The following is a 25,672-nucleotide window of genomic DNA, read 5'->3' on the forward strand; positions in this document are numbered from 1 at the left end:
ATATATATATATATATATATATATATTATAACTAGCTTTATTTAACAGTAAATGTGTGTGTCTGTTTAATATACACTTGCGCTGGTACTCTTCCAGAGGTTCTTAACAGTGTTAAAAAATCACACAGAACAGAGAGAAAAGTAGTTCTAATGTCACATTACATAAATGTGTTAACTGTGTTAAAAGGAAGTACTGTAACACTGTTCATTTAGTTTCTCAATCACTGGTGTTAATGTATTGCGTTCATTTTGACAAACCTTGATCAGACATAATTTAATCATTCCATACATTATAGCTTATTTTAAAAAATGTAACTAAAATCAACATATTTTCTGATTACTTTTTAGCTAGGTTCCAGTGGCAATACAGTGCCTTGCAAAAGTGTTTATACCCCTTCATTTTTTTCACATTTTGATATGTTGCTGCCTTATATTAAACTGTTTTAAATTACTTTTTTTTCCACATCAATCTACACTCAATGCACCATAATGACAAAGCAAAAATTATCAGCAGAATTATCATTGGTATGATGCAACAAGGTTTGCACATCAAAATTGGCAATTATCTGCCATTCTTCACCTCAGCTCTTCATCTCTCAAACTCTCTCAGCTTGGATGGGGTCTGGCAGACATTTTCAGGCTCCTCCAGAAATGTTTGATTGGGTTCAAGCCCAGGCTCTGGCTGGGCCACTCAAGGACATTCACAGAGTTGTATATAAGCCATTTTACTGTTGGAAGGTGAACCATCTGCCCAATCTAAGGTTCTGAATGCTCTGTACTGGGTTTTCATTAAGGCTGTCACAATATTTTGGTGCACTGAGCTTTTCTTCTACTCTGGCGATCCCTCAGTCCCTGCCACTGAAAAACAGCCCCACAGCATGAGGCTGCTACCAGCACATTTTACTTTCAATCTGCAGGTGATGAGCAGTGCCTTGTTCCCTTCAAACATAATGCTTGGAATTGAGATTTATCAGACCAGTGAATCTTTTTTTTTTTTCAAATTCCAAGTGTGTTTTCATGTGTCTTCACTGAGAAGAGGATTGAGTCTTTCCACACCACCATAAAGCCCAGATCAGTGGAGTGTTGCAGTGATGTTTGTCCTTCTGTTTCTCCCATCTGCATATATGATCATGAAGCTCAACTAGAGTGACCATCAGGTTCTTGGTCACTACTCTAGCCAAGTCCCTTCTCCATCAGTTGCTAAGTTTGGAAGAGTCGTGGTTGTTTCAAACTTTTTCCATCAAGGGTATTGGAGACTACATGCCTCTGTGAATCTTCAATGCAGCAGATTTTTTTCTGAACTCTTGCCCAGATGTGTAGCTTGATGCAATCCTGTCTCTGAGCTCTACAGACAGTTTTTTTTTTTTTTTTTTTTTTTTTTTTTTTTACCTCAGGGCTTAGTTTTTGCTCTGATATGCATTTTAAGCTGTTAGACCTTTTATTAAGACGTGTGTGCCTTTCCAAATAATACCTATTCAATTGAATTTGCCAGAAATATGAATGCTCCTGAGCTAAATTTCAACTGTTCCAGATAAGAGTATGAAATATTATGCAATGGAATCATTTTCAGTTTTTTTCTTTGTTAAAAAACATTTTTTTGCTTTGCCAATCTGGTGTATGGAGTGTAGATTGATGTGGGAAAAAAAAAGTAATTTAAAGCAGTTTAACATAAGGCAGCAATACTGTAACAAAATGTGGAAAAAAATGAAGGAGTATGAATACTTTCGCAAGCCACTGTATACTGAAACAAATAGTAAATAATACAAACAAATACAATTCAGACATGTCCGAACACCAGTTCAGCATTACATTAAAGTAAAGCAGTGTTTTAATAACCATTCTTGCACCCTGTGACATGTCTTTCTTCTTTTTTAGTCACAAATGTTTGTCTGATAAGAGTACTTTATATGAGGAGAGAATGACCTCCACAAGTACTGGCGTAGTTGGTTATGTAATCCGATTATTTTCTACTAATATGTGCCACAGCAGGTTGATTGCAGCATACATAATGCAGGCATGCCGAGACTCACAATGCTCTACAGCACACAGCACTGAAGAGCATACCCCTGAAATGAAAAATGAAAACATTAAAGCTTTATTAAAGTGTTGCTTTAATTGTAGCTGAGGCAGTTTGTGTCTATGTGTGTGGTTAGGCTTTAGAGCCAGTGTGACCAGTAGGGTCCTGAGAGAGCAATTTGGCTGGTTCAGTCGTCGCAGTTTCTTCAGAGCGGCTGCAGGAGCTCTGATAACAACACAGCTATTTCACAATTCAGACTAAATGACGACAATGATGACGTGTGTTTCATGTTTATTCTGACACATTCAGTTCCCTGTAATGCTTACAAATTTGTGATTTTTATAACAGTAAAACCCCTTGTCGTGTCACATTAATGTATTGTATAATGTTAATGGAAAGGCAATGATAAATATATACAGGTAGATCTCATTTTATTGTTTTTTAAAATAATATACTAAACAGTATAGAAGCACATAATCTATTCACTGAAAAACCTTTCTAGTTAATTACATCTGATCATCCTGATTGACACAAAACTCTCTAAATATATTGCAGTCATGCTCACTTTTATTCAAAAAGACTAGAGTTCTCACTAAGAAGTGCTGAATTTTTATGTATTTGCAGAAACTAGACACATGGTGGAGAGTGTTGTTATTATTTATCGTCATTATTTTCAGCCTGACTTATTCAAAATTCTTTCTGCACCCCTGTGTCAACACTGTGCACAATAACTGTAATGTTATACTTACACTCTAGTAGTATTTCTCCTGATTTATTCTTTCATCTCTATTTCTTTCCCATCATTCAACAGGTGTTTCGTAGTGGAGAGGGTATGGGCATTCGTCTGGATAGTGCGTCTGCGTTTCAGGGGGCCATCATCTCCCCTCACTATGACTCACTGCTGGTTAAAGTCATAGCCAGTGGCAAAGACCTCCCCACCGCCGCAACCAAAATGCACAGAGCGCTCACTGAGTTCAGAGTTCGTGGTGTTAAGGTAGGTGTAAAACTTATCCATAAGAAATTGGCTGCTTTAATGGTACCCCTGAGTGTCACATGCAAGGTGGCTGGTTATCACCTCTTTTAATACTGTAAAAACACTCATTCAAAGGTAACTGTGTCTGAATTATAATGCTAGCATATTTCTCCAGGACCTCCTTGGTCATATGTTAAGGTATGGTTGCCATACATTGAATTGTTCGAAGAGAGTTCCAACAATATCTGATATTTTGTGTTGAATTTAGTGATTTATGTTTACTTGTGTCAACTGAGAACACATTTAGGCTTTGAGGCTTCCTCACTTCTAAAAATTCTAAAAACTCTTTTGTACCAGGCGAGCCCTTTGACAGTGGCGCTGTTTCAAAAATCCACAGAAGCTCAAGGGATCAGAGGTTACTAAGACATAAAAGCACCTTTTGATAGAGATCTGAGACTGTCTCAGCCAAGAGCATACAGATATTACAGAGGAAAGGGACTTTTTTAAAAGAATGTTGACTAATAATCAGCCCTGAAGGACAGAAAATAAGGTACATGACAACAGGTTTGTCTGTCCAAGCCGAAAACAAAAATACTGTGTAAGGTTACACAACCACAGTCAGTCAGATCATATTTGGGGCCCTATCATACACCCGGGGCAATGTGACGGCAGGTGCGATGCAAGTGTTTTTTGCTGGTTTTACTCGACGCAGTTATCATTTTCACGTCCAGTGCCACGTTTAAATAGCAAATGCACTTGAGCCCATCTGTTCGCCCATGGAAACTAAAATAAGGGGCATTCAGGTGCATTGTTGGTGTATTGCTATTTTGAAGCAACTGAAAATGATTGCGCTATTGACAAACTAAAGCCTGATCTAAAGTCAATGGCTCAGTTTTTTTTTTATTATTATTTATTTAAAGGCTGTATTAGTAGTATGCATCTATATGTGGGTGCACAACACACGTTACATGATTACAATGTTAAAGATTATTATTGTGTACATGGAGAAATGTTCAGTCTTTGCTCTTGCAAATTCCATCATGTAAATAGTAAATCCACCATGGTGCAAGCACAACTGGCTTTTAAAGGGAATGTGAGATGAGATTTTGATTGGTTTATTGCACTTAACGCCCAAAACAGGTCCATGACTCATTAAAGAGCTGGGCCTGTATTCACAAAACATTTTATCTTACCACTAAGAGTTCTCCTAAATAGCAGTAAAAGTTTTTAGCTAAGAGTTTTCTCTTAAAACCTATTAACAAAGCTGCTGAGACAAATTTTTACTAAGCAGTAGAGAGAAGTCTTAAGCTAAGAGTAAGGGGCGGGGTTGACCTCGTTACTATGGATGATGTCAGCATGCTCACTAACCATGCATACAGTGATTGGCTGATAGGGGAGGGATCTCTGTCAGACATTTATTCATAGAAATATTGTTGTAAATGTTGCCATATTCAAATAAAGTTTTAAAAAGTTAGTAAAAATGTTGCCACATTCAAAAAGAATTTAAAATACAGGGCAAGTGTCACTTAATAAACAAGTGTTCAAATGATTGACAGCCTTTTACCTCTGTGCTTCTTATAAGAAACAATTAGCTGATATGCATGTAAACAGACTTTTTTAAAGAGCTTTTTATGCTTTTAATGACACAGAATAGCAGAGAACTAACACAAAATCATTGGGTGAAGATAAGGGGGCGGGAGCAGCAAAATATTTCGAAACAGGAATCGAACTCAGGGTGCTTTGAGCAGAGTTACGCTATATATTGACGCACTAACCACTAGGCTATCAGCGCTGACATAAAAACCTTGTTTTCTATTCATGATAGAATAATCATGGCTGATAGCGAGATACGCAAACGTAAAACAAAACCAAACTGGATGCAAGAACAGCTGTTACTTCTTGCCCAACGTAGGATATAATCAAATGAAAATAACCTCCAAGACTAAAAAAAAAAGTTGTGTAGGAATATGCGTGCATATACATGCAGAGTGTTTCTAAAACGTTTAAGTTCCGAGGCAGATCGCCACCAACAGCAATATTAGGAAGGTAAGGATTTGATCTTGTGATTTAGGCCTTATTTAGGCTGATTTATACTCAACGCATTCTTCTGCACCGCAAGCCTGTGCTGCCTGCGCGCGCACATCACCAAATTCTGGGCCCCTGTTCCTAAAAGATATTAAGGATAAAAGTAGCCTATCTCATAACTTAGCGATTTAGGAGAAAATCTTAAAAGTAATGCTTAAAACAATCCTACATTTAGGACTCCTAATTTTTGCTCTAAGAGTATTTCACAAAGCGTTTTAGCACTAAAACTAGCTCCTAAATCTGCGAAATGTTAGGAGTAGTGGAGAGGACTCCTAAGATCAAGTCCTAAAACTATCCTACAATGGCTGTTGCCGGCTGTCTGCCTCGGAACAGAAACATTTTAGAAGCATTGGATGATAATGAGCTTTTCAGAAGGTGTGGTCTTAATCGCGAAGGACTGCTGTAGATTTGCAACAAATAGAAAAAACTCAATAACGCCACAGATCAATGTTTTGACAATCCTCGAATCGCAGCTTCTTATGAATGCAATAAATATTTTAATGAGGCTAAGGATTTCAATCTGCAATAGCGTAAGGTTACATGAAAACATTATCGGCAACTTGAAAGTAATGTCCGTTTAGCTGTAGCAGTTGTTTGTCACTTAAATTCTACAATCTCTGCCTTAATTTGCCTGACTTTGCAAAGAGTACCAGCGCTTTTCACAGTCATCTTTGCTTCTGGACAAAAGTGGGAAAGCTGCATTTATTTGCACACATATATTTTCCCACACATCTCTTTTAGTTTTTGAGGTTATCCCAACTTTGTATTCATGAACAAATTGGGCAAGAAGTAAGAGTTGTTCTTGTGTCCAGTTTGGTTTTCTTTTACGTTTACATGCCTTACTATCACCTATGATTATTCTACTGTTAATTAAAAGGCTGTTTATATGCATAGCCGCTAACTGTATACGAGGAGCGCACATGAGGCTGAAGATACACGTTTAATTAGTGACACTTAGCCTGCATTTTAAAATCTTTATTTGAATATGGCAACATTTTTATTTTAAAACCTTTATTTAAATATGATATAATAGTGCACGTTACAATATTTCTATGAATAAATCTCTGACAGAGACCCCTCCCCTGTCAGCCAATCATTGTGTGCATAGTTAATGAGCATGTCAACATCATCCATAGTAACGAGGTCAACCCCGCCCTTACTTTTAGCTTAAGACTTCTCTCTATTCCTTAGTAAAAGTTTGTCTCAGCAGCTTTGTGAATAGGTTTTAAGAGAAAACTCTTAGCTAAAAACTTTTACTAGCATTTAGGAGAACTTTTAGTGGTAAGATGAAATGTTTTGTGGTTACAGACTCTGATCATGTGTACATAATGTATTGACATTAAACTAGTTTTTAACATGATAATTTTATTCTTACATGTACTTTAATAATATGTTATTAACCTTGAGATAAATGTTGCAGTGAATAAATGCATAGATATGAAAGCACTGTTAGTAATATCCAATAGTCTAGTGGTAGAATGTTCATTAGATGAGTCAGAGGGTTTCGGTTCTAATCCGCTGTCACACATTTTTCATCCCTTAATAAAATTAAATATGTTCATCAGTGATCCTATATCAGAGACACATTTGTGTTTATTTTGTTTTGATTTTTAACCGTAATGAGTCATAAGTGAGGGATTGAAGCGTGCGCGTGTGAACACTGAGCACGAGCCGCATTGAGAAAGTTCCGCAACGAACATTAAGCATGATTTCAGAAAAAAATACAGATTCCAGCGTAGGGCTGGGCGATTAATCGAAAAATAATCGAAATCGACATTCAGAACCTATAATCGTTAAAATTTTTCCAGGAAGATTATTTCAATTACTTTCCCTTTAAAAAACACAAGCGCTCCGTTCCGTTATTCCGCCGACATGTCGATGGAGAGCTTAAACAGTATTTATACAGTAAAAAGTATTTACAGGATATACAAGGGTAATTTTATTTAGAGGAGATACTGCTTATTTTCTACTTTTAATATGAAAAACATTGAAAATTATTTATTTTGTTTCCAATAGTGCAAGTTATTTATTTTCACTAATTTAAGAAAAATGTGACTTTTCGTTTTAAGCAATGCTTGCTTTAATTTCAGTTGTTCAACACTGATGTTCAATTAATAATCATAAATCGTAGATAGTGTGTTTCCTTCAATTATTTTAAAATCAAGTAATGCACCCTTCATCCAAAAATCTCTCGCTTGTAATATATGAGCATATTTACTGTACAAAACTTGTCAGTGAACTATGAGGGCAAAAAAATAAATATTATATAAATATAATTAAATATAATTTTATTAATAAATAAAATAATCGTTCATTAATCGTAATCGGGTTAAAATGTTCAATTAATCGAGATTTTGATTCTAAGCCAAATTGCCCAGCCCTATTCCAGCGTCAGCACCTTATTTAACAGAAAGGATTGTTTCATCAGCATTAGGTACGTCCTTGCTGCGAGATGTTCAAAAAAGTGGTGGGACAATAGCTTTGCAAAAAGTGACCCACTCATCCCACCCGTGCATTACGCCTATGAAAATGAGTAATGTGAAACACTAACAGAAGCAATTATGAGAAATATTTTTATTACAGCAGTCTTCAACAGTAAAACCAACACAAAATGTACAGTCTCACAAACTTTTTTGCAAAAGTTTTTGTCCGTTCCAATACAGGTCACGATGAGTTTTTTGCCATCTGACTATTTCTATGGTCACGCATTGATGGATTATAGAGATGTTTGTACAGGCGTGCCTGTTCAGCCAAAACAGCTTTAACATTTTTCGTGAGAAATGGGGTTACACGCGAACAGTTCACTCGAGAAGCTGTGCACACAGCCACGCGAAATGGGTGATTTTACAAACCCAAGCGAACTTGCGGACACGTATAAATCAGTCTTTACGTTGCACAGATTTAGGAGCTAGTTTTAGCGCTAAACGCTTTGTGAAACACTCTTAGAGCAAAAACTTATGAGTCCTAAATTTAGGACTGACACGCCCATTATTTTTAAGATTTTCTCCTAAATCGGCAACTTATGAGCTACTTTTAGCCTTAAGATGTTTTGTGAATACGGGCCCTGGTCATATGTTTTTCCTAATATTGTGTTGGAGTCCCCTACAACAGGTTTAAATGCATCTAAAGTCAGAAAACATTGTAATTTCCTCAGAATATACATTTATACATAGTCATTTGTCAATAATTTTGAATCTGTTCTGTCGAACCAGCTTTGAGCGTAATGTCAGTAAACCCCTCCCTTCCATAAGCCTACTCTGCTCTGATTGGTCAGCTGGCCAAGCCTGTTGTGATTGGCACAGAGAGGAGCGACCCCAATAACTTCACATTTACTGCCAGGAATGCAAATTTACCAGAGGAACCCTGACAAAAAGTATTTCACACCTCAGAACGCATTTTTTAACAGGGAACCCAGTAGCATTTCGGTGGGTTTGTTGTGAAAACCTGGCAAGCCTGAATAATATAGTGCTCCAATCCGTTCTTAAAATAATGATATAAAAACATTTTGTTTAACATTTAAGCTAGAGGATTATGCCCACAGCTAAAGTTTAGCTGCTAAACTGTAAACACATAACAAAACAATAATGGTGAATACGTTAGCTGAGTGCAAATGTGACTAACTGATGACTAACAGTTTGTAAACCTAAATATGTCTAAGTTGCGTTCTTTATTATTAAATGAAGTAATTAGAAGAACGATAGTCTACATTAATCTACACATTCTTAGGAAATGGTGAGTTCACAGCGAATTATCAGAACTATTTCAGTAAGACAGTAATATTGTGGTTTACCTGGAAACCTAAAGCTGCACTAGGTATACATCACATATTAGCACAATAGATATTTTGAGCATTGAAAACCCATATGACCTGCTTTTTAAGAGAAAAGGTACAACCCTCTTGGACCATGCATCATTATGCGTCATTTTTAATTGTTAAACTAGCAAAAGGGAATTTGGATACACCATAAGTTTACCTGCGCCATGAGCTTCAGACTATGCACTTAGATTGTTAAAAGAGGACCCTTGATGTGTAGTTTGCAGCCATGTGGAAGAGATTTGGGTGTCTTTACGTTGCTGTCAGTATGTTGATATTATTTAAAACAAGGGCTTGGTGACTCAGACCATTTATTAGTCACTGTTCCTGTTGTTATTGCAGTCATGCCTGTTTATCACATGTCCCAAAGCATTTTGCGTAATAGCCTAAACTCTTTGTCGGCTGTCATATTTCAGGGTTATGAATCTCTTGAAATGATCAAGATTAGCCTGCTATTAAGTGCTCATCATCATGTCATTCAGGCTTCTTTGGATATTTCCTAAGAATTCTCAATCAGTTTGTATTTGTATTTTGCATTTAGGGCAGTCATGGAAAATAGTTAGAGAATCGGACTTGGAACCCAAAGGTCGTGGGTTCAAGTCTCGGTGCAACTTTAGAGTATGGGACACCAATCTTGGCCACATGTCACGTCCTATCCTTTCCTTTATAATTATTTATTTATTTCTAACGTGGCTGACTCAGTAGTACTGGACTTTTGGCTCCCAAAAAGGCCATATTTCAGATCCCCATAAGTCTCTTTCCTCGTAAAAGATTTTACACAAGTCATACCGTACTGACAGAGCAGAGCTAGTTTCATCAGCCGATCAGACACCATCCAATTAGCCAGAATGAATTCTTCTGCCTGCAATTTTTCACCAGTGGAATTTCTCCGAACTCTCGTTAGCTTTGTAGATGAGAAGTCTGAACACCACATCATACTGACCTGAAAACTGCTGGAAGAAATGTAGTATGTGTGCATGAAGTTGGAAATGAATGGACATAAGGAGGAGAAGAGAAAGGGGTGGGGAGTGCACGAGGTGGCAGAACAGGCAAAAGAGCAACACAGTGGGAGAGATGGTAACTGTAAATGACGTGTGAGTTGGTAGTGCCCATAGCAACTGTCACCAACAAGCATGTCTTACTAAGAAGAGGCACTGGTTACAGTGTTTTTCGCATTTGGGAGAGGAAGAGAAAGACCTGCCGATGCCAAAGCTGAAAACCACCTCCGCACAATGCAGCAAGCCCACAGCTTTAACGGTCACTGCACACTGCTCAAAACAAAAATTATTAGTTTGAAATGTATATATTGTAGAGTATCCCATTAATCATGAGTGAGTGGCAATAGCATGCAAATGTATTTAAATGTATTTGATGTTAGTTTCATATCCAAGGAATGCTTTACTCTTTTAAACATTAATAGAACATGTTGTATAATGCATTGATAAAAAGAATTAATCCTTTTATATCCTTTATCTACTACAATTTTGGATTCCAAATAAAATGTAACAAATCAGCTCCTTGACAGAAAAATGGCTAACAAGTATTAAAGTATAATTAGTATAAGTATAATAAGTAATAAAGGCAGGTTTAAAACCTCTAATTAATACCAATTAAGTATTTCCTGTTATCTAATTTAAAGTGATAACTATTTATTCCTTATAACAATTCCTTTACTACTGGTTTAAATTCCTATTTATCAGTTATTTATAGTTAAAAGGTTGTTAATGATGGATAAAAAGCATGATCTAACTCTTAACATATGAGCTAATTTAACAGTAATAATTTGTTAATTCCAGTGACAATGAACGAAGAACTCACTATTTTAAGTGTATATGAAGTGGCAATTGCAAGAAATAAAGGTGCAATTGAGATATAAAATCACAAATTCAAGAGTTAAAGGTATAGTTAACCAAAAACTGAAAATTGTGTCATTTACTCACTCTCATAACAATATTTTTTTATTAAATAAGGTATTTTGAAAGAAGATATTTTAAAGAATGTTTGGAAGTAGTTTTGATGATCATTGGCTTCTACTGTTTAAGCAAAAACATGACATTTCTCAAAATATATTTTACATTTAACAGATATAGAAGTAAGTCTTAAGTAAATGATGACAGAATTTTCATTTATGGGTGAACTGTCAATTTAAAGACAGAAAAAAGCTTATCTTAGTATTTTTGTCTTGAATATAAATATCAAAATATCTTTCAAAAATTCTTAAATTAGATAAGCAAAATGGCATGATATTTAGTCTTGTTTTAAGCTAAATGCAATTAATTTAATTATTTTTTCTATTTTTTCCCTGGAAACAAGACTACTGTATGTAGTTTTGCTTATCTAGTAAATGCGTGTTTATTTAGGATTTTTTAGATATTTTGACTAGAAACAAGACAAAAACACTAAGTAAGATATGCCTTTTTTGCAGAATTGGCAGCATCAAATAAAAAAAACACCACTCCTTAAGCCAGCATTCACAGTGTTCACTTTTTTCACAATGTCTTTATAGTTCTTTATAGTTGTCTCTGCAAATTACACTGGGATGTAGGAGAAAGTGTTTTAACACTAAAGCGAAACCCTTCACCTTGAAAGTATGAAAATATTACATTATAAATCATCACATTTTGTGCAGAAATTCACTTTGCGAATGTGCCACATCTGATGTGATCTGATGAGCTGTGCCTTTAGGGGTTTTCTGTACAAATGAAAGTCTTCTTTGGATGTACCCACAAAAGTGCAAATTTTAAAAAATGTCTCTTCTCTGGGAAAGGAGATATGGAGTGCATGAAGACGGCAGCATGTGAGAGACTGAGGAAAAGAGAGGGATGTGCTGAAGTAGCAGTCTAATATACTTGAAAAGGTTTCCGAGCTGAAAGCTTGTCTGTCTGTGGTGTTTTTGCTTTGAGACATTTTTTACTTGGTTTTGATGTGACTTGTTTGTTTGCAGGCGTATTTTCAGAGATGATGCTATGGTTGAAACATGATTGCAAGGACAACGAGATGAGTGCAGGAGAGGAGGAGGAATAGCAAGATAAGGGAAAAAGAGGAAAAGCTTTTGGTGAAGTGGATCTTTGAAGAGAGGCAATTCATCAGGAAGCATTAAATCAAAGCCAGATGGTCTACTGATGTACCTCACACCTCAGTCTCAATCTGTTTTTACATTTTCTAGCTTGTTCTGTTCTTCCTGGCATGTTTTCCAACTTTTTGATTGATTGATTGTCATTTTATTTCAAATATGCAAGAAACATGTCAACAAGACAGTAACAAAACAACGATCTTCCTATATATATTCTTTTCCTTTCTTTTTTTCTTAGCATATTTGAAAAGGAGTGGGAAGAAGTTTACACTTTTTTTAATCCCACCCCCTCTCACTAAACCATACAGTTAAACTTTGCATCTAATCATCTCTTTTAACCATTATCTGCCTTTCACTGCTATCTGGAGACACTTTATGAACAGAAGACCGAAATCACTGAACTTTGGAGATAGAATAATATCAGACTGCAGTGTATAACAATAACACAGGCTCATGGAAAGTTAGGCAGCCTTATCTGTGCTTGAAGTGCTTATCTTTGCTGAGAAAATGAACTGTAGAATAACACTCACATGAAATAGATCAGTAGGATCACTTGAGCTTAAAGGGTTAGTTTCCACAGAAATTAAAATTCTGTCATTATTTCCCAGAGTGTGTGAGCTGAGCGGAGCAACAGAAATTCCCCCTCCTGCTTAAAGTGCTCTCTAATCACTCCGTTCCAGCTCCACTCCAGGTTTTCCACTTATCGTCATATTTTATGCTCGTGATGGAGCAAATATCGTCTTGGAGCGAGTGAGAACACCAATACACAGACTTTGCTACAGGCTAAATCATGCCCACTCTGGAGTGTGCACATGGACATTAACTCACCGTCATGTTGTTCCAAACGATTGTGACTTACTTTCTTCAGTGGAACTCAAAAGGAGAAAGTTTGAAGAATCTTCATGTATTTCATTTTTGTGACCCATGGAAGAAAGTCATACAGATTTGTAACAAACGATAAGTCAATATTCATATTTGAGTGACATCCTTTTAAGGAAGACCTAATGATGAACTAAGCTAGCTTGGTAATTGGTTGGTTGGTTTATTAAGCACTCCAATTATTCAATGACTTATTGACATGTGTGATTAAATTCTTATTCATTCTCGGGTGAAAATCATATTCTGTCAAGAAAAAATAAGTTAGTCAAATGAATCAATCATTAATTGGAAATCTGTTTCTGCCTCTCATCTTCATTTCCATCAGTCTTTGTAGGATTTGACTTGATCTTCAGCTGATGCTTCATGCATTTAATTGGCTTATGTGCTGCATTCATTTAATTGGCTCTTAGGTAAAGTTGGTGCATGTACAGTTGTTTGCGTGTGGTTTGAATACTGTGATTTGTGTGTGTGCGTTGTGTAAAAAAGACTTTGAGATTAATCATTAATGAGAATTGTTGCAGTCACAGAAAGATCAGACAGAAAAATCGTTAAGGAATACATGTATCACTTATATCAAAAGAGCCAAGAACTCAGCAGAGAAAGAGAGCAGGGAGAAAAGTGGGAGGAAGAGGGAAATTGAGAGAGGAGAGTAGGAGGAACAGGCACAATAAGATGGAAAAAGCCTTTGGAGAGGAATAGAGAGGGAGAGATTCGTTTTAGGCAAGATACAGTAACATTGAAAGTATGAGTAATGGTCTTACACTACGAACAGCTGTTTCCTAAAGAATCACATCAGAAGTATACGGCCTCAATCTCATACATACTGCACACTCACACGGATCAGAGTTAGAGCTGAAGTGTGTCATTTTTCTTCTATTCCAGCTTAATATGCGGAGACAACTGTAAGTAAGCCATTTATAGGCTAATTCCTCTACAAAAAAAAAGTGTAAACACTGTGGCTCTGCGACGGTAGTTGCATGGAAATGACAAACAAACATCCACCTTAAAGGGTTATTTCACCCAAAAATTAAAAATCTGTCATTATTTAGCCCTTTTTATGCTTTTCTAGACTTTTTTCTGCTGAACTCACACAAACAATATTTTAAAGAATTTTAGTGACCATTGACTTCCATTGTAAGACATTGCGAGACATTTTGCAAAAATGTACCACAGAAAAGTCATGCATTCATTTTTGTATGAACTGTATCTTTAAGACAACATAATTTCTATGAAATTGAGTTCAAATTAAATTTTAAATTGACCCATTAATCAGTAATTACATGATTGCTAAAGGCAACGGTCGCTTCTAAGCAGTGAGTGTGTGTGCTTGTTTACCTAGTTACATGCTTATGAGCTGAACACCTTCCAGTGAAGCTCTGTCACACACATGCACACATATATGCACATGTTGAAGAGGGAGGAGTAAACTGAGCTTTGAAGCTTAATGGGGATTTTGCGGTTGGGAATTGCTGTGACCGCCTTTGAAAGCAGCAACAAAAAGTCAAGATTGAGAGAGAGAGGACTGAGTGGGTAGATGGATAAGGATGAGTGGAAATCCAAAAAGAGGGATAAAAAATGTTTTTTGTAGGTTTGAGCTTTTATGCTGTGATCTGAGGGGTTTCACTGTACTGGGCTGGATGAGTGTATCAAGGGGGAATCTGGACAGCGGTGGCGTTTCAAGCATCCAACATCAAAGAGTGCCGGCATCTATTCCTGCGATACTTGACACACAAACTCGTCCTCAAGCCAAAGCGCTAAGCATATGGATAGGGCCTTGAATCAACAGCCCACTGCATGTTATTCCGTTTATTACACGGCTACCTACCAAAAATAAATACTGAAGCGCTGATGATGACAGAAAATATTCTGTTTGTGTATATTTTGTTTATATCATTATTCAAGTTTTTCTTACCAAAAAGTGTCTCAGATACATCAGACTTAGGTATAGGATGTTCTCGTAGGTGATCAAAATTCTCTTTTTCCATCAGAATCCTTGAGTTCTCCTGAATCTGTTGGCTATGTGGTTTTCCATTTCTGTCTGTAAACATCCTGCTAGGATTTTTTTCCAATTCATGCAAATATTATCTCATGACAAAAACTTAGCAAAAGAATTTGATTTGTTTTCTGACAGCATATGACTGAAGTAGATTTCAAATTATGTGATCACGTACACGTTCACGTATTACTTGGAATATATTTTTATACTACTTGTATGTTTTAATTGAATAGAAACAGCACATTCTTCCAAATTTGTGTTTTGTAAACACTCTGAATAAACACTACCAGTCAGATGTCTGTTAATGTTTTTTTAAAAAAGTCTTTTCTGCTCACCAAGTCTGCATTTATTTAATCCAAAGTACAGCAGAAACAGTAAAATTAGGAAATATTTTTACTATTCAAAATAACTGTTTTCTAGTTGAATATATTTTAAAATGTAATTTATTCCTGTGATCAAAGCTACATTTTCAGCGTCATTACTCCAGTCTTCAGTGTCATATGATCCTTCAAAAATCATTCTAATATGCTGACTTGCTGTTTAATAAACATTTTTATTTGTATCAATATTTAAAACTGTTGAGTACATTTTTTCAGGATTCTTTGATGAATATAAAGATCCAAAGATCTGCATTTATTTGAAGTAAAAAGCATTTGGGGGAGAGGGGATTATATAAATGAATACTTATATTTAGCAAGGATGCATTTAATTGATCTGAAGTGATGATAAAGACATTTACAATGTTACAAAAGATTTTGATAAATGCTATTTTTCTGAACTTTCTATTCATCAAAGAAACCTGAAAAAAATCTACTCAGCTGTTTTCAGCGTAGCAGTAATAATAAATGTTTTAAAATCAGAGTATTAGAATTATGTCTAAAGGATCATGTGACTGGAGTAATGATGCTAAAAATTCAGCTTTAAGATCACAGGAATACAATAAATTTTAAAATATTTCCAAATAGAACACTTTTACTATTTTAAATAGTAAAAATATTTCACACTTTTACTTTTTTGCTGTACTTTGAATCAAATAAATGCAGGTTTAATGGGCAGAAGAGACATAATTAGAAAACATTAAAAATCTTACTGTTCAAAAACATTTGACTGGTAGTGTAAATGTCAAATATAAAAATTGGATTGGGTTGGAAGTTAGCTTTGTTCTTAAATCCTGAGTGTGTCTGATCCTTCTCCATGCTGGAAGTCTAATGTTTGCCTGCTTTATGTTTTATGAGAAGCACTTGCCCCTTGATTTTTTTCATGTACAAGTGTCAAACTCAAAGGCACACACGTTTAGACTTTAGAAGTCCAATAGCTTATTTGATTTTTCTCTTAAAAAATGTTCCATCAAAATGTTCTTCAGAGCAGGTTTGTTTTCATACTGTACTTTCATTTCATGCAATTGAGCCAGAAAGACAATATTGAAGTGCTAACTTTTCAGTGTTTGTTGTGGTGTTTTAATATTTACTGAGGCTTAAGATTTTATGACTGGGAGGTTAAAGGGTAGCCTAGAGAAAGGTTCCACAGCCAAAAGAAAGAGCTGTTTTCAGTCAGAGGCCTCATGATAGTGGGAAGATAGTAGTAGGCAGAAAGAAAAACAATACAAGGGAACCAAAGGTGAGGGTGAGAAAGAGAGATAGCCGTTTTAATGATCTTCCTTTTATACCTACACCTCAATTATACTCTCCACTGCAACCGGAGACACAGACAAGGTGTAGGAGATCATTACACTGCTCTGCCTTAAAGGTCGACTTCCCTCAAAAAAACACACAAAACCCCTTGTAATCTCCTCTCATCCTCCACGGCTTCTGCTTCCTGTGGCTTTAGAAAAAAGAAGAGGGAGCCTACATAGAATTCATAATGAATATATTAGTTAAAAAAAAAATATGTGGTGACTAGATAAAGGTAACGTATAACTGTGGACATGAACATTAAGCTCAGTCATTACAGAAAAGTATTACTAAATTCTAGAACGGAGACGTACTCATCAGCTGCATTACAATCAGGATAGAGAGGCACTTCAAGATAAACCATCTGAGCTGTTTTTCCAAATCTAGACTTCCTGCGAAGCTCACATCTGAGAGTGGCAGAACTCCCTTGACTGTGTGCACGGGCATAGCAACACTCTTCTGTAGAAATGGAGCATAATTGATCATTTCATATTCAGCACCCCAAGGATCACCTCATAAAAGAGAGATATGGTGAAGTTAGCCACACATCTACAGATGTGAAGAATGAACCAAGCATGGTTCCTGCTGCCGCTGCAGACACAGACAAGATTTAGAGGGTGAATGGTCATACTCTGTATGCGCTCCCTTTTCTGTCCTTGAGGAAAATTCTCTCTGTACATTTAAAACAGACTGAAATGACTCTCAAGTAGATAATGTGACTTACAGTGAAGCGTTAGTATTTGCTTTCACCCTGTTTAACCACATTCCATCATTGACAGTATTTCGTATGCATTGCGGTTAAATATTTTTTTTTTCATAAGTCTCTTATGGCTCTCAAACAGTAATATTTTAAAATATTATTGCTATATTAAATGACTGCTTTTTATTTTATTGGTTTTTTTTTATAATCTAATGTATTGCTGTGATAGCAAAGCATTTTCAGGAGTGTTTTTATGAATTGAAAGTTGAACAGAAAGAATATTGTTTGTAACATTGTAAAAGTCTTTACTGTTACGTTTAATCAATTGTTTTAATGGTTGCTCAAGTATTAAACTTTTTAAAATCAATCAGTCTATCTTACTGACCCCAAACTTTTAAACAGTAGTGTAGTATTTGATAAAATAGTTAATAAAATCCAGAACTCAACTGCCCAACTTCCTGCACTTTCTGCCCAACTTCCTGCACTTCCTTTATGGGATTTTAGTATTCTTGTTCAGATACACTGCTGTTCAAATGTTTGGGATCGGTAAGATTTTTAAAGAATATTCATATGCCCATATGCATGTGATTACTTGATGAAAAAATAAAAAAAAACAGTAATACTGTGAAATATTATTACAGTTTAAAATAATGTATTTCTATTTTAATATGTTTTAAAATATTACTTATTCATTTTCATCAGCCATTACTCCAGTCTTCAGTGCCACATGATCCTTTAGAAATAATTCTAATATGCTGATTTATTAGTTTTATTATCAATGTTGGAAACAGTTTTGCTGCTTGATATTTTTTGGAAGCTATGATTGTTTTTTCAGGATTCTTTGATGAATAAAAAGTTTAAAAAAACTGAATTTATTCAAAATAGGAAAAGTTTTATCAATTTAACACATCCTTGGTGAATAAAAGTTTTTTTTTCTTTTTTAAAAAAGGATAAAAATTCTCTGAGCACAAACTTTTCAAATGATAGCTTATATTGTTACAAAATATTACTATTTTAAATAAATGCTGTTTTTTTTATCAAAGAATTCTGGTAAACAGGTGTCACAGGTTCCAATAAAATATTAAGCAGCACAACTGTTTTCAACATTGATATTAAATCAACATATTAGAATGATTTCTGAAGGATCATGTGACACTAAATACTGGAGTAATGATGCTGAAAATTCAGCTTTATGTCACAGGATTAAATTACATTTTAAAATGTATTCATGTAGAAAACAGTTATTTTACATTGAAATAATATTTCACAGCTTATAAATAGCTCTCTGTATTTTTAGTTTACATCTTCTAGCCAGAGACAGATGATAGAAAAAAGCAAATAGATGACAAAGTTGTTTTGTCACAACATCTGTATAATGTACGTTTGTAACTAATTCATTCTGTGCCTTTCCAGATGCATGGGAAGGGCTTTGAAAAAGTAATGAGTGATTTTGTTTTGCATGCACGCTTACATTTGCACATGATTCCAGATTCACAGGCAACCCACACATCTGTCCTGTGTTGTGCTATTCGGTGGGCATAAGCATGTAGCAAAGGTTACCCTGAGGTGAAAACTGAAGATGTTAATTGAGAATAAACAGAAATGTGTATCTTCAATGATTGTTGGTGCTTCTGTTTTGCTATGGCTGATTAAATTGATTGCGTTTGATGTCACACTTGTTAATTGTCTAGGCAACATCTTGATTGAAATGGAAATGGGATTCTCTTTCCCTCATTGTTTTGTTCTTTGTTTTCCTTCACGTTCTTCTTTAACAATTTTTTCCAAGAATTTACATAGTTCCATTTATTCTCAATTATTTGTCCTTCTCCTCATTCTCTAACTGCTTTCTCTGCTTTCCCCGTCTCATCTAAGTCTTTGTGATTAGCAGTCTTATTTGAATCCGGTCACCGCTGTCGTCTCTAAATGATGTATTTTCGCTGGACGCATGTCCTTGTTTTATTCATTTTCATTTATTTATTTATTTAGTTTGATGTGGCTGCTAAGTGCCTCTCTGTCAAACCCTATGTTATTTGCTGTTAACAAATTACGCCAGGCCACCCAGAATACTGAAAGCCAGCATAAACAAACCATTAGTTGACAATATGTACAATGTGTGGACTTGTAGTTAAGCAGAGGGTTTTGATTAAAGCTCCATGTTCAGTTTTTTTTTTTCTCTCTCTCTCCCTGTTTCTCTCTCTCTCAACTATGGGCAAAAACAAAGGCATAAGGGCTGCTGGCATTGGACCGTGTAACAAAGAGAAAAATCAATATAAATGAGGAAGGATATTTCCTTCCAAAGGGCATAAAAACTCTTAATCTGGGTATAAATAAATAAAGTTAACTGTTGTTAAGATTTAGGAGACTGCTGACAAATTTCCAGAGATGGCTTGAGAGGGAATTGGAGAACTACACCTCTGAGTTTTTTTTTTTTTTTTTTTTGTAACGTTATTTTATCATAATGCTGTAAGACCTCTTGCTAGGCTCAAGAGAACCTAAAGAGAACATTAGACATCCACGTGCTGGTAACGGTAACATCTTTGCCTCCAGTTAGAACATGGCATTCTCCGTGTGAAGCTAGTCTGAGTGTGTATTTCTTATGTTAGCACTGGCTGTTATCTCCAGTGTGGGCTTTGCACTGCAGGGGAGATGACAAGTGCAGGCCATGCACCGCTGAAAGAGATCAAGACAAAGAGAGAAGCTGGGCATGAGCGAAGAGAATAGAAAGTAGGTAGCTGAAGCTCTTGGCAAGGGGTGGTCAGTGGTTCAGGAAACTAGAACGATAAAGTGGTATAAGAGTGAATGTTCTCTGATGAAATTTAAAGGAAAACAAATGCAGGAACTGAAATAACATGATTCATTTCTGTGCATATGATAAGCTTGGTCAGAAAATACCCAGGCTCACTGGAAAAATGTGCCTTAAATTGAATGTTGTGCATGTCATGACAGCTTGGAAATAATAGTTGTGTATGTTTGACAGCCTACATCCCACATAGATGGACACTGCTGTGATTTAGGTCAAAAACGGATAAATACTCAGTACATACCAAATGATCTGTAATAACAGACAATACAGTTGTGACCACGTAATAAAAACTGTTACTCACATTTGTGTTGTGCGATATTACTGTCAGATCAGCATTGTCTTTTAGTTTCAATCTTTCTGAAAATCCAGTGTCAAATTGTGCATTGTTTGTGAACAAATTCTGTGAGGGGAAAAAAGTATTTGATCCTCTGTTGATTTTGTACGTCTGCCCACTGACAAATAAATTATCAGTCTATCATTTTAATGGTAGGTTTATTTTAACAGTGAGAGACAGAATAACAACAACCCCCACCCCCCCCCCCCCACCCCCCCAAAAAAAAAAAAAAAAGTGTTGAAAAAAGTTATAAATTGATTTGCATTTTAATAAGTGATCCCCTATCAATCAGCAAGATTTCTGGCTTCCATGTGTCTTTTATACAGGTAATGAGCTGACATTAGGAGCACTCTCTTAAAGGGAGTGCTCCTAATCTCAGCTTGTTACCTGTATAAAGGACACCTGTCCACAAAAGCAATCAATCAATCAGATTCCAAACTCTCCACCATGGCCAAGACCAAAGAGCTGTCCAAGGATGTCAGGGACAAGATTGTCGACCTACACAAGGCTGGAATGGGCTACAAGACCATCACCAAGCTGCTTGGTGAGAAGGTGACAACAGTTGGTACGATTATTTGCAAATGCAATAAACACAAAATATATGTCAATCTCGGTCTGGGGCTCCATGCAAGATCTCACCTCGTGGAGTTTCAATGATCACAAGAATGGTGAAGAATCAGCTCAGAACTACATGGAAGGATTTTTTCAATGATCTGTATAGTCATCAAGAAAACAATTGGTAACACACTATGCCGTGAAGGACTGAAATTATGCCATGATTGTACAGGCCCGTCTGAAGTTTGCCAATGAACATTTGAATGATCAAGCTCGTTGGCATTAACTCAACTCGCCGTGTTTGGAGGAGGAGGAATGCTGCCTATGACCCCAAGAACACCATCCACACCGTCAAACACGGAGGTAGAAACAATATGCTTTAGGGGGGATTCTGCTAAGGGGACATGCCCACTGCACCGCATCAAAGGGACGATGGACGGGGCCATGTTTCATCAAATCTTGGGTGAGAACCTCCTTCCCTCAGCCAGGGCATTGAAAATGGGTCGTGGATGGGTATTCCAGCATGACAATGACACAAAACACATGACAAAGGCAAAAAAGGAGTGGCTCATAAAGAAGACAATTAAGGTACTGGAGTGGCCTAGCCAGTCTCCAGACTATAATCCCAGAAAATCTGTGGAGGGATCTGAAGGCTCGAGTTGCCAAACGACAGCCTCGAAACCTTAAAGACTTGGAGAGGATCTGCAAAGAGGAGTGGGACAAAATCCTTCCTGAGATGTGTGCAACCCTGGTGGCCAACTACAAGAAACGTCTGACCTCTGTGATGGCCAACAAGGGTTTTGCCACCAAGTACTGAGTCATGTTTTGCCAGAGGGTCAAATACTTATGTCACTCATTAAAATGCAAATCAATTTATAACTTTTTTTAAATGCGTTTTCTAGATTTTTTTTTTTTGTTATACTGTCTCTCACTGTTAAATTAAACCTACCATTAAAATAATAGACTGATCATTTCTTTGTCAGTGGGCAAATGTACAAAATCAGCAGGGGATCAAATAATTTAATTTAATATTTTTCCTCACTGTATACGTGAATCGGCACAGACCACAAAATGTTCTGGACCCATTTGAATTCTGCAGTGAATCCTTTATTTTATAGCGATATGGATGACTTTGTGGGTGTCATACGCTGTCAAATGCAGCTTTACCAAGCTCAAAGGCTCTGGCCCAAGCTGTGGGGTGGGACTTCTTGTTTCAGTTGAAATTACATCAACACATAGAATAACACTGCATGTTTCAAAGCACTTCAGTGGACCTTTAAATTATTAATTTGTTTGCCATGTAAGATATTAAGTATTCATTTCATTGGACATTTCATATGCATTTTATAATTTACTTACACTTAAGTAGTTCTTAACCTTTATGACTTCCTTTCCTCTTTGGAACACAAGAGGATATTTTGGAAAAATACCAAAATTTATCTTTTTACTGAGGGAAGAAATTAATGCAGGTTTGGAAAAACATGAGGGTGAGTAAATAGGTGAGAGAATTTTCATTTTGGGGGTGAACTCTCTCTTTTAAAAAGGCCATCAAAACCAAAATCATTTTTCTTGAGCACAGTACATAAAATGTTTTATAGGAATAGAAAGAAATCTCTTTACCCTTCTGAGGTTATCTGGGCTTTTTGATAGGGCAAACCTTCATCTTGTACAAATGCATGTTTTACCTTTTAATGTTGCCATCATAATGATCTACCGATTTGTTTTCTTTTCAAGCTGTGGCAAGTCCTTATAAATCACTGCAAACAAAACTCTTTGTCATTCTGACAGTAAACAGCTCCAATTGGCTGCCAAAGCCAGGTGGCATTACTTGTTACTATGCCAACAAGTTGTTCCAGACTAATTCATTGGCTTGTGCGGCTGGCAAATGGCCAGAAGAAATCTGCTAGTATATTTGAAGTAAGCAAGAACAAATACAACTGATATTAGCTGATACTGCGGAACATCATGGGTACCAATTAAGTAATCAAAGTTAACTGTGTTTAGCCTTGAAGTCTATTCAACTAAAAGCTTTTAATTAGCCTAGAAATCCATTTAGCAATATCATCACTGTTGTACTGCAAATGGCAACATTTAATTATGGCTCTAGCAAATCCAGTGCTTTGTTGAAGACAAGAGACTTTCACATAATGAGATCAAGTTGTAAATACTGTTTGAATGTTTGAGTGGTCATCCTCTTTCTCACAAGTTAAATACAGCTTTTCAAGCCACAATAATGGTGGATTATACAAAATTCTCTGAAATTCTTCAAACAGAAGAAAATCTTTCCAACATCTTTCTACCAAATATATTCATATGCCCCAATATGTTACTCTTGTGCCATCATCAGTTGTATTATTGTTGTATACATTATTTCCACTCATTTGTTCACCCAAAAATTTAAATGGCACCTTTTACTTAACCCCTATGATGTTTCAAATCAATAACTTTTATCTTCTGTAAAACATAAAAAGCAGCTAGATCTCCTTTTTCCCATACAGTCAAATACAAATGGTTTGGTCTGTTCCTCAAACTTGGCATTAATTTGGCTTTAGATAAAGTACACATCACACAGACTGTGTCTGTAGTACTTCAGGCTGCTTTTGTCCTTCTTGATTTAGTTGTATCTGCCTGTTTTGTTCTGGCTATGTAATTCATAAAGTGATGCACATTGGTGAAAGCTTGACAGGCTGACAACTCTGGCTGGTAAGGTGAAGGTTTGGAATAAGGATGGGCTTTGCCTTCCATGTTTTCATTCACTCAAATATGTGTTATTATTCCCTACATTGTTCATACACCTGATAATAAAACGTTGCAGAGGTCTAAGGAATCATCTGAAATAAGGTGAAATTGTCACCAAAGTGACATTTTCGTTGTGCAATGCTATAAATCGCTACAGCTGTGTTTCCCTTACGAGACTGCCCTGGATGACAAGTTCATTCTTAGGCATTCTATAGCCAGCCTATTAGAGATGAACCAGTTTATGTGTTTGATTTGGCTGAGTGCAGAAACATTGTAAGAATAAACTGTGTATGTGTGTACACATCAATCAAACTGGTTTTAATTAGTCAAATTGGGCCAGAATTTGCTGCAGGCATGTAAAGTAGAGCTGTATGTTCTTTATTTTAGGCTACATCTCACACATGCACACACTCTGGGACTGGGTGAGAAATAGCACATTTTCTCATCTCTTTTTGGCCCATCTCTTTCAGACAAATACACGGTCATGGTCACAATAAGCACTGAGCCAACTTTAATCTTCTCAAATGAAATAGACCACTGGGATCCGATTATGTAACACAGATCACTAAGGTTACGGCCATTCACTCTATAAAAGTCTGTTGTTGTTGGGTTTTTGTTGTTGTTGTTGTTGTTTTTTTTTTTCTATGTAAATTAGGTAGAAAGAAAAGCATTTAAAGGAATAGTTCACCCCAAAATAAAAAGTCGACTTTTGTTCAGCCAAATGTTTCTACAACCCTGTATGACTTTATTCTGTGAAAAATGAAAGATTTTATATATAGTCCATACATGTCTGTGAAATCCAAAATAACACTGGACCACATTGACTTTCATTGTATGAACATAATGAACACTGAGGTAATTTCTAAGAAAGAAAGTCGTACAGCATGAGGGTTAGTAAATTATTTTTGGGTCAACTATCCTTTTAAGACTACATGCACAACTGAATGTCCAGATGGTTTAGCATTTTCTGAAAAACTCATATTTTGTCAGAATTAGACATTAATGAATTAATGCAGACTCCTTTCTATTATTCACAAGTCCTGGGTTGGTTTGGCCAAATATAACTGCCTATTGTTTCTGTGTTCCCAGAACCTGCTGTAAGCTTGTCTGTTACTGTGGGTAAATACAGAAGGAAGAGATGTACACAGTGTCTGTGCAATCATACATCTATCCATGCACACACACACACACACACACACACACACATGCAGCTCAACTCATCTTCTCCCCCCTCATTTCACCTAAGCCATTCTTAAATGGGCTTTATTGGCAATGAGATAAATTCTGGCAAAGTACTTACATGACAAAAATACCGCTAACGCGCACATTACAGACACAATGTCCTCTCTTTTTCTCCTGCTTTATCCATTGTGCTCTCTCACTTCTAGCTCTTCCTCTCTCTGTGTCCCGCATCAGCACTCTTGCAGACAGCGCTGTCCGTCCTATCTCTTTCCCTCAATCCGTCCCTTTCCCTGTCTTTATCTCAGCCTCACACGCTGCCCTTCCTATCTCAAACTGCAGCTAGACAGGACATGACAATGTAAAAGAGGGAGAGTAATTTAGCAATCAAGTTTCCTGCCCTATTTTTATAACAAAAAAGGGAAAAAATAACTTAAAAAGTAACATAATCTAACTTAAAAAAGTAACTATTTTCATCTTACCTCTAAGATGAACGGTTCTGTACACTGTCCCTTTTTATTTTTAAATGAAGCATCTGGGTTCAACACAAGGTAAGCTCAGTCAACAGCATTGGTTGCATAATTCTGATTACTAAATCACTGAGGGTGCTACTAAAATTGGTGCTTATGGTGCTCTAAACTTAATGTACATCTATTTTCACATGTATTTTCATTCATTGCTATGGTTATTTATGTCAATCACTGCTGTTTCAAGAGCAAATCCTGTATAAATATGCAAAGCATTCCCGAAACTTTGCAGTGTGTATGTGTCTGAAAAGCTAATGTTTCATACAAATTCTGAATGAATAGCCTATAAAGCGCACAAAGGGTGCTCCATTTATAATCACTGAAAAGCT

The 25,672-nt window shown here is 36.2% G+C and overlaps 1 protein-coding gene across 1 annotated transcript in view; it reads left to right on the plus strand.

The window, feature by feature from the left end:
- The window catches only part of pcxb (pyruvate carboxylase b), a 315,031-nt gene that overhangs the window by 176,793 nt on the left and 112,566 nt on the right, over window positions 1–25,672 (plus strand). The window contains exon 12 of the mRNA XM_073835799.1: window positions 2,828–3,010. Coding sequence (XP_073691900.1) covers window positions 2,828–3,010 — 183 coding nt within the window. The remainder of the gene's footprint in view (window positions 1–2,827; window positions 3,011–25,672) is intronic.

Source organism: Garra rufa, chromosome 3, assembly GCF_049309525.1.
Source record: "Garra rufa chromosome 3, GarRuf1.0, whole genome shotgun sequence".
In the NCBI taxonomy this organism is placed as follows: Eukaryota; Metazoa; Chordata; class Actinopteri; order Cypriniformes; family Cyprinidae; genus Garra; species Garra rufa.